This window comes from Musca vetustissima, unplaced genomic scaffold (genome assembly GCF_032173495.1).
Source record: "Musca vetustissima isolate MV318-11 ecotype Yass unplaced genomic scaffold, APGP_CSIRO_Mvet_v1 utg1257, whole genome shotgun sequence".
NCBI classification, from domain to species: domain Eukaryota; kingdom Metazoa; phylum Arthropoda; class Insecta; order Diptera; family Muscidae; genus Musca; species Musca vetustissima.
In genome coordinates this window covers 19,226-30,266 of record NW_026881979.1, presented here as the reverse complement: position 1 = coordinate 30,266, position 11,041 = coordinate 19,226, and the positions used below count along the sequence as shown (strand labels likewise).

Sequence of the window (11,041 nt, the reverse complement as noted above, 5' to 3'; positions counted from 1 at the left end):
ATTGGCCAGAACCCATCCTACATGCAAAATTTCGTGAAGATTGGTCCATAACTGTGGCCTGTATCGTGTTTACAAATTATAATGGACAGACGGACGGACGGACGGACACACATGTCTAGATCGATTCAGCTAGTCGAGATATGACGATCGGTATACTTAAAGGTATGTCTAGGACCAATATTTCGCGGCGTTACAAACATTTGGGGCTGCACAAAGCTATAATACCCTGACAACATAGTTGTGTAGGGTATAAAAAGCGTTAAGTTCGGCCGGGCCGAACTTTGGTTACCCTCCAACATAGATATACTGGCAGTTACTTGAAATAAAAATATAGGGAACATACCAAAATGTATATCTGTACCAACATTTTTAAAAACCTATTATGGTTCAAAATATTGGTCCTAGACTCCATGTTTCTTTGGACCAAATTTGTTTCAAAAAATTTTTCATTTCATCCAAACTTTGCCCATCTTATTATTTCTTCCAAAATTAGTTCAAGTTCAAACATGGGGAATATCAGTCCTTCTGGTACCTCCCACACAGGGGCTAGGCCTAAATGCGGGTTACAGTTCATATATATGAATATATATATATACCCAAAAAGGGGGCGAATATTTTTGGTAGGGAGATTTGTTAGGAGGTACCGTTATATGGGGGCTACCAGAAAAAATGGACCTATATTTATAATTTTTTGTGGAGACACGCTCTGTAGGTCATTGGAAAAATATTCTTTAATATATCCACGCCTTGTAATAAGAACTCAATGTACCAAATTTCAGCGTATTCGGTTGATAAACGCGCTCAAGAACCCCAAAATACCGAAAATTGAGGGGGTACTGTTATTTGGGAGCAATGCCTAAACGTGGACCGATATATCCCATCTTCGAACTTCACCTGCCTGCAGACAAAAGACAAACCTATGCAAAATTTCAGCACCCTATCTCAATAACTTCAGAAGATAGCGTGATTACAACAGACGGACGGACATGGCTAGATCGTCTTAGAATTTTACCCTGATCAAGAATATATATTCTTTATAGGGTCGGAAATGAATATTTCGATGAGTTTCAAACGGAATGACAAAATTAATATACCCTCCATACTATGATGGAGGTATAAAAAATGCTTAAAGCGCCACGCTTTGAGGATAACAGGAAACTATTCTTTAAACTCCCCAACGGTTCGTTTATTTAAATCCCTTTCAAATGTGTCATAAGGAACTCTGCAAAATTCACAAACATTTAGAATAATTATTTTATTTGTATTTTTAAATATTTTTCCTATAATTTAATGTTTTGCCATTTTGTATTTTTTATAAATTGTCTATGTATTTTTTTTTCTGATCATTTAATGTCCACATTCCCCACACATGGTTCATACATAACCAAATTGTCTATTTTTCTGAATAATTATTCATTGACCGTAGACACATCTGTGTGACATTTATGTGTGCATATGTGTGTGTGCGTTGCGACACAATTATTTCGAAACGGAATGGTTATGCATAACATTTCAGACAGACACACAAACTGACACGAAAATTCCCAGGAATTGCAAAATGTTGATATGAAAACTATTTACATAAGTGCGGGACCCAGGTTCGAGTTTGGCCCCACTCAATTTATCATTGTGGCATGCTGAAAAAAATTAAACAAAAACAACAACAAAAACTGTTTTGCAATTTGTATTAATGTTTCCATTTTGCATATTTTCACACACATATGTGTTGTGCTCATGTGTCACAGGTGTCTCTCTCTGTCTCTGTCTCTCTGTGTATGAGTGTGTGTGCGTGTTGTATAAACTTTATGTTGTTTAAAATTTGTTTAACATTTCATTAAATTAAAAAGAATTTAAAAAAAAACAAATTTATTAATTTATGTTTTTGTTTGTGTTGTTTTCCAGCTCGCCGTTCTCCCTCCCCCGCTGGCCGTGTAAGGCGCGCTGGCAGTGAACCCTATGTGCCACCACCATCCTACTTGGCCGGCCCTCCACCAAGTGCATCTCGTGCCTCTCGCGCCCCATCTCTATTCGATCGTGCCCCCTCCGTGTTCGATCGTGCCGCCAGCTTGGCCCCCTTCACCCGGCCATTGTTCCGTGCCAGCTCGTTGGAACCCTTGGATGAACTCTTTGCCAGTAAGTCCGATGAAGAAAAGCCTAGAGTAGTAGTTGAGCGTGCTGGCTCTCCAAGTCCCACTCCTGTTAAGCCCGGTCGTTGGGGTCCCCGCCCCAATGAAGTTTCCTTCGATGCTGATGGTAAAGACGAATCGCAAATTTGTCCAAATTATTCGTTTCATGTTGTTTGAGCGAAATTTCTGTCAAATTGACAGGCCTTCGTGAACATGTTTGGAATGCTAAAAAAAGATTAATTTAATTGTTACGTTCGTTTGGCGTCTTTTGAATTGAATGGCCTAAATGCCTAAATGTCGTTTTTGTTTTCCAAATTTTTGGTGTATAGAAATTATTCCCCATACAAAAAGGCCAGCATTCTGAAGGAATAATTTCAAAATACCAAGAAAATTTAATTGGATATCTGTTCAATGTTGAATGGGCTTGCAGCGTGTTCTTTGAATCTTTGTTGTGAATTTGGTTTACGTTTTTCTTTAGCCGTACCAGCTGCCAGCAGCATCAATGCAAACTCTTCTACGTTATTATCGATTTTATTTTTTTATTTTCTTTTAAGTTTTTTTTTAAGTAGTGCCTTTAAATAATTTGAAGAATTTTGAAAAGAAAAAAAATGCCGCCTAAAAAACGCCAGCAGTATGCCATGAATTGCCTGCCTGAAGCCACGCCGCTACGTGCAATATATGCCTCAATGCGAAAGCTCTGAAAGCTCTTAGGATTTATATTGATAAAATTGAACCATTTTTTTATAAAATTTTGAATGCCTTGTATGTCCTTTGAAAATCCACACCTCTGGTGGTCCTTCGAAAAATATTTTCTGATATATCCTCACCTCTGGTGGTCCTTAGAAAAATATTTCTGATGTATCCACGCCTTGTAGGTCGTTGGAAAAATATTTTCTGATAAATCCACGTCTTGTAGGTCTTTGGAAAAATATTTTCTGATATATCCTCACCTCTGGTGGTCCTTAGAAAAATATTTCTGATGTATCCACGCCTTGTAGGTCGTTGGAAAAATATTTTCTGATAAATCCACGTCTTGTAGGTCTTTGGAAAAATATTTTCTGATATATCCTCACCTCTGGTGGTCCTTAGAAAAATATTTCTGATGTATCCACGCCTTGTAGGTCGTTGGAAAAATATTTTCTGATAAATCCACGTCTTGTAGGTCTTTGGAAAAATATTTTCTGATATATCCTCACCTCTGGTGGTCCTTAGAAAAATATTTCTGATGTATCCACGCCTTGTAGGTCGTTGGAAAAATATTTTCTGATAAATCCACGTCTTGTAGGTCTTTGGAAAAATATTTTCTGATATATCCTCACCTCTGGTGGTCCTTAGAAAAATATTTCTGATGTATCCACGCCTTGTAGGTCGTTGGAAAAATATTTTCTGATAAATCCACGTCTTGTAGGTCTTTGGAAAAATATTTTCTGATATATCCTCACCTCTGGTGGTCCTTAGAAAAATATTTCTGATGTATCCACGCCTTGTAGGTCGTTGGAAAAATATTTTCTGATAAATCCACGCCTTGTTGATCCTTAGAAAACTATTTCTGATGTATCCACGCCTTGTAGGTCCTTGGAAAAATATTTTCTGATATATCCACGCCTTGTAGGTCGTTGGAAAAATATTTTCTGATAAATCCACGACTTGCAGGTCCTTAGAAAAATATTTTCTGATAAATCCACGTTTATTAGGTCCTTGGAAAAATATTCTTTAATAAATCCACGCCTCAGTTGGCCCTTGGAAAAATATTCTTTAATAAATCCACGCCTCAGTTGGCCCTTGAAAAATATTCTTTAATAAATCCACGCCTCAGTTGGCCCTTGAAAAATATTCTTTAATAAATCCACGCCTCAGTGGGCCCTTGAAAAATATTCTTTAATAAATCCACGCCTCAGTTGGCCCTTGAAAAATATTCTTTAATAAATCCACGCCTCAGTTGGCCCTGGAAAAATATTCTTTAATAAATCCACGCCTCAGTGGGCCCTTGAAAAATATTCTTTAATAAATCCACGCCTCAGTTGGCCCATGAAAAATATTCTTTAATAAATCCACGCCTTGTTGGCCCATGAAAAATATTCTTTAATAAATTTACGCCTTGTGGGACCATGGAAAAATATTCTTTAATAAATCCACGCCTTGTGGGACCATGGAAAAATATTCTTTAATAAATCCACGCCTTGTGGGACCATGGAAAAATATTCTTTAATAAATCCACGCCTTGTGGGTCCTTGGAAAAATATTTTCTGATAAATCCACGCCTTGTAGGTCCTTGGAAAAATATTTTCTGATGAATCCACGCCTTGTAGGTTCTTAGAAATATATTCTTTAATAAATCCACGCCTTGAAGGTCCTTGACAAAATATTCTTCAATAAATTCGCGCCTCTGGAGGTGCTTGAAAAAATATTCTCTAATAAATTCAAGTCTCTGGAGGTCCTCGGAAAATATTTTTTAATAAAACCACTCCTTGTGGGTCCTTGGAAAAATATTATTTAACAAATCCACGCTCTGTGGGTCCTTGGAAAACTATTCTCTAATAAATCAGCGCCTCTGGAGGTCCTTGGGAAAATATTCTTTAATAAATCCACGCCTTGCAGGTCCATAAAAAAATATTCTGTAAAAAATTCCTTCTTCAATGTCCTTGAAAGATCTTGGAAAATATTTTGCAATAAACCCGCGCCTGGTAGGTCCTTGGAAAATATTTTGCAATAATCCCGCGCCTTGTAGGTCATTAGAAAATATTTTTTATTAAATCCTTGTGGGTCCTTGGAAAAATATTTTTTAATAGCCACGCTTGGATACAAAAATATTTTTTAATAGCCGCGCTTGGCTACAAAAATATTTGTGAGAAATCCACGCCTTCTTAGTGGTCACTAATATATTTTTCAAAAAATCCACGCCTTTGGGAGGTCCTTAAAAATATTTTTTCAAAAATCCACGCCTATGGAAGGTTCCATAAAATATTTGTTAAAAAATTCCAACCTTAAAGCTATTACATTAAATCCACGCCACTACTTAAAATTATTTTTTTTTTTTAAATTCCAAGCCTTTGGAAGGTCCTGAAAATTATTATTTTTAAATCCACCCTTTTTTGGAAGTTTCAGATTTTTTAAAAAAAATGCGGCTGTTTAATTTTTACAAAAAATATATTTTTTATAGATTCATGCGTTGTTGTCAGGCTAATAATACCCTTCACCACACAGGGTATTATGTCTTAGTGCATATGTTTGTAACAGGCAAAAATAATCGAGATAGACCCATGGTTCCTTTTGAGAATAGGCATAGAATCACTTTCTGAGTCGATTTATGCATGTCCGTCCGTCCGTCCCTCTTTCCATGTTAAATTGTAAACAAAGTACAGGTCGCATTTATGATCCGAATTGGATGAAATTTGGCACAGGTCACTTATTTGGCCCAAGGACGAACCCTCTTGAAATTGGGAAAAATCGGTTCAGATTTAAAAATAGCTCGCATATATACATTTGCCCGATTTAATGTAAACGGTCCCTATATATCTTTCGATTTGCACGAAATTTGTTACAGCCTAATGATTCTAGACCTACTAGAATGATGTGTGTTAAGTTTCGTGAAAATCGGTTCAGATTTAGATATAGCTCCCATATATATTTTCGTCCGATTTTATTTAAATGGTGCACCTTAGTCCCTATATATCATTAGATCTGCACGAAATTTGGCACAACGTAATGAAGAAGGTCTAGAATGACGTGTCCTAATTTTCGTTAAAATCAGTTCAGATTTAGATATAGCTCCCATGTATATTTTCGTCCGATTTAAGGTAAATGGTGTACCAAAGTCACTAAATATCTTTCGGTTTGCACGAAATTTGGCACAACGTAATGAATAAGGTTTAAAATCATGTGTGCAAAGTTTCGTGAAAATCGGTTCAGATTTAGATATAGCTCCCATATATAGTTTCGCCCGATTTTAGGTAATTGGTGCAAAAAGGTCTCTGAAAATCATTCGATTTGCACGAAATTTGTCGTAGCGTTCTGAATTAAGTCTAGAATGACGTGTGCTAAGCTTCGTAAAAATCAGTTCAGATTTAGATATAGCTCACATGTATATTTTCGTCCGATTTTAGGTAATTGGTGCACCAAAGTCCCTATGCATCTTTCGATTTGCACGAATTTTGGTATAGGGTACTGAATTAAGTCTAGAATGATGTTGCTAAGCTTCGTGAAAAGATCCATAGCTAGGCCGATTGACACAACGTACTGAAGTAATATAAAATAATCTCTGGCAAGTTTCCTTGGAATCGGTTCAGATATAGCGCGACATCTGTTAGGATACATATGTAGAATATATCCAAAGGGGTGAAGGATATCATATAGTCGGCCCAGTCCGACTTTACTACTTTCCTTAATGGTTTCTTTTAGACCTTCGCTCTTCTTAAAAACAATTCATGGCTTAATTTTTGTTTTCTTATAAATGTTACGATTTTTTTTTTAATTTTTTTCTACTTAAAATTCTTCAAATTATTTATATACCATATCCTATCTTTAGAATTAGTTTTATTTCTATTATTATTTTCCCTCTATTTATGTAGTTAAGCAATTACCATCATTTGCCCAAAAAAGCAAAACTGCTTACCAAATGCCTTACATTTTAATTCCTTTCTCGTTTTGTTTTTTTAGTTAATCTCTTTCACAAAAACAGATTTTCATTTACATTTGTAGGGCTTTATGATTAAAAACAACAAAAATTCAGATCAAATTTCCAATTTCAAGACAAAGGGAGAATTTGATTTTTAATTCGCCTTACAAAAAAAAAAAATCTTAACACCCTTAAAAATCAGGGTTGTCCATCATTCAGCATCATTTTTATTTCCATATTTATATTTGGCTTTTAGTCCTTATGATTTATTTCTACCCACCCTACCTTCCAAACAACCCCCTCCAACCTCTTCATCATAATCTGGGAAACAGGTGGCACGCATGGTGAAAAATAATCAAAATTATTGTTGACAAAAAAGAAATTTGATTGTGATTCTGTTTTTCGTTCTTTACTTTTTTTCTTTCTCTATTCTTTTTTTTCTAACTTGCATTTTAATGTCTACAGTGTAAAAACAAAACTCAAAATTCGAATTAGAAACTACACACATACATCTTTTTATTTATTTCTTAATCCCCGCTCTCTCTATCTGATGTTACAACAATAATAAAACCAAAATAATAACGCTGCGTCACGCTCTCGCTCTCTCATGGCAACAACAAATGCGCACACCCGCACTTGTCATTGAAAAAAATAATTCGCACACACCTACACACACACACCATCTCAACTGGATAAATGCGCTAATGTCTCAACCGTTTTCCTTCAAAATCGTCCAAAATCGTCGTTGTCGTCGCTGTTGCCCACCTCTGCAGGACTTCCCGTCTTCCATCCCAGAAACCGTTTCAGGGATTTGTTGGACCCCAACCCAAATGCCCCCATCTCGGCCTTCACTCGTGATCCCTTCTGGTGGGATATGGATGACTTAGCTCCCCTCCGTGCCGGCTCCCCCTTCCGTGCTGGCTCACCATTGCGCGCCTTGTCGGTGCCACGTGCATCCAGCCCCATAACCAGAGATTCGTTCTTGTCGCCCGTTAAGAATCGTTATTTGTGGTCTAAGCACCCAGCCAGACCATTGACTCGTAAGTATTGAAAATTACATTTTTTATTATTTAATTAAAAAAAATAGTTTGTAGCTTGAACAAAAAAGTTTTGAAAAATCCCTATGTAGAATTTTTTTAGATTCCCTGGCACAGAGTCCCTTTTGTAAATATTTAGTCCCCATGTAACTAAATTTGTATCGTTACATTGAAATCAAAACATAAAATAAACATTGTTTCAAAATTCTCAGGAAAATAAATCAAATTCAGCTGGGCTATTCCAAACCGTTGATACTCCACTAACCTCTATTGGTGATATTGTGAATAGTAAAGCCATTGATCTACATGTTCAAAATCTAAAAATCCTAAAAACAAGTTTTAAAATTTTTCAAAATTGTTTTAAAATCTAAAAAAATTAAATTAAAAAAAAATCTTTTTTTTTTTTAAATTCAAAATTTTTGGAAACATTCAAAAAATAATTTTACGTAAATTCAAAAAATATTTTTAATAAAAAATTTAAAGTTTTTAAATTTTTTTTTTAATATTTTCGAATATAAAAAATCGAAAAAATTATATGTACCCAAAATCTTTTAAAAATCGATTAAAGTCGTTTTTATACCCTTTACCACACTGTGGTACACTGGGAGTCGCTTTCTAAGTCGATTTATGCATGTCCGTGCTTCCGTCCGTCCGTCTGTCTGTCTGTCCATGTTAAATTGTAAGCAAAGTACAGGTCGCATTTATTATTCGAATGGGATGAAATTTGGCATAGGTCACTTATTTGGCCCAAGGACGAACCCTATTGAAATTGGGAAAAATCGGTTCAGATTTAGATATAGCTCCCATATATATTTTCGTGCGATTTAAGGAAAATCGTGCACCAAATTCACTAAATATCTTTCGAATTGCACGAAATTTGGCATAGCATACTGAATTAAAAATAGAATGATATGTGCTAAGTTTCGTCAAAATCGGTTCTGATTTAGATATAGCTCCCATATATATTTTCGTCCGATTTAAGACAAAAGGTGCACCAAAGTCTCTATTTATCTTTCGATTTGTACGAAATTTGGCACAGCATACTGAATTGAGTCTAGAATGATGAGTGGTGAGTTTCAGGAAAATCGGTTCAGATTTAGATATAGCCCTCATATATATTTTCGTCCGATTTACGACAAATGGTGCACCAAAGTTGCTATTTATCTTTCGATTTGTACGAAATTTGGCACAGCATACTGAATTGAGTCTAGAATGATGAGTGGTGAGTTTCAGAAAAATCGGTTCAGATTTAGATATAGCCCCCATATATATTATCGTCCGATTTACGACAAATGGCGCACCAAAGTTGCTATTTATCTTTCGATTTGTACGAAATTTGGCACAGCGTACTAAATTGAGTCTAGAATGATGTGTGCTAAGTTTCGTGTAAATCGGTTCAGATTTATATATAGCCCCCATATATAGTTTCGACCGATTTTATGTTAATGGTGTACCAAAGTCCCTATTTATCTTTCGATTTGCACGACATTTTGCACAGCATACTAAATTAAGCGTAAAATGATGTGTGCCAAGTTTCAGGAAAATCGGTTTCGGTTTAGATATAGCTCTGATATATATTTTCGTCCGATTTAAGGTAAATGGTGCACCAAAGTCACTAAATATCTTTCGATTTGCACGAAATTTGGCATAGGGTATTGAATTAGGCCCAGAATAATGTGTGCTAAGTTTCGTGAAAATCGGTTCAGATTTAGATATAGCTCTCATATATATTTTCGTCCGATTTAAGGTAAATGATACACCAAAGTCCCCATATATCTCTCGATTTGCACGAAATTTGGCACAGCATACTGAATTGAGTCTAGAATGATGTGTGCAAAGTTTCGTGAAAATCGGTTCAGATTTAGATATAGTCCCTATATATATTTTCGTCCGATTTAAGGTAAATGGGTCACCTAAGTCTCTAAATATCTTTCGATTTGCATGAAATTTGGAAGAGCGTACTGAATTAAGAGTAGAATGATGTATGTTAGATTTCCTGGAAATCGGTCCAGATTTAGATATAGCTCCCATATATATTTTCATCCGTTATAGGCATCAAAGTCCCTATATATCTTTCGATTTGCACGAAATTTCGCATATCGAACTGAATTAGGTCCAGAATGATGTGTAATAAGTTTCGTCAAAATCGTTTTAGATTTAGATATAGCTCCTATATATATTTTCGTTCGATTTTATGTAAATGGTGCACTAAAGTCCCTATATATCTTTCGATTTGCAAGAAATCGTGAAAATCGGTTCAGATTTATGACGTTGCTAAACTTCGTGAAGAGATCTATATCTAGGCCGATTGACACAACGTACTGAAGTAATATAAATTAATCTCTGGCAAGTTTCCCTGAAATCGGTTCAGATATAGATATATAACAAACACGCGACGTCTGTTAGGATATATATGTAGAATATACCCAAAGTGGTGCAGGGTATCATATAGTCGGCCCAGTCCGACTTTACTACTTTCCTTACTGGTTTTAATCTAATTTTTTCTTCAAGAACTTAAATTTATCACCATATCACTGGTAGTGGAGTACCAACACAGCTTTCATACCTATTTCAATTATATGTGTATAACACATTGAAACCCAAAAGATATTAGGCCCAAAAAAAATTTTGGTCGCCAAAAGTTTTTTGGACCCTAATTTCCAAATTATGTAATTCTTCAATAATACAGAAAATTGAAAAATTTAATGTTTTCTGTGTATATTTTCCTTATGTACATATGTAGATATATATCAGCAAATAATATTTAAAAAAAATCTAACAAAAAATATATTTTTTTATTTCACTATTTTATCATTTTGCACAACTAGCTGCCGAAGAGGAAGAATTGTTTGAATAAATAAAAAATACATAATAATAATAAAAAATATCACAAAAAAAATCGAAGCACTATGCTGTCCATATATTATAAACCTATTATCATCATCAGAATATCGAGCCAAATCAAACAAAATACGAAACTAACCCCTAATTATAGGCAATGCATTAAAGTCAAATAAAAAAAATCAAAGAAACAAATGAACAATTGGTAAGAATTCTTAAAGACACCCCATGTTTAGTAGTTTGTAGAAAGCATGGTTCCCAACATTTGCCAACGTAGAAGCACTGGAAATGTTTGCTAGAGCAACCCCTACCCCAAAAAAGAAATTTCACACACACACACACACTCACTCGATATCTATACAACCCACATACATACATTTATACACACACATGATGAAATCTTGTTTCAAAATTTGCATCCT

The 11,041-nt window shown here is 35.2% G+C and overlaps 1 protein-coding gene across 1 annotated transcript; it reads left to right on the top strand.

Annotated features, from left to right (window-relative positions):
• Positions 1–1,863: 1,863 nt before the first annotated feature.
• Positions 1,864–10,654, top strand: LOC133328078 (uncharacterized; the record flags this gene model as incomplete). The annotated part of the gene is made up of 3 exons (XM_061536626.1): positions 1,864–2,253; positions 7,515–7,781; positions 10,607–10,654. Coding segments are annotated over 3 exons (686 nt in total), but the record flags the coding sequence as incomplete, so codon positions are not given.
• Between the last annotated feature and the right edge of the window lie 387 nt (positions 10,655–11,041).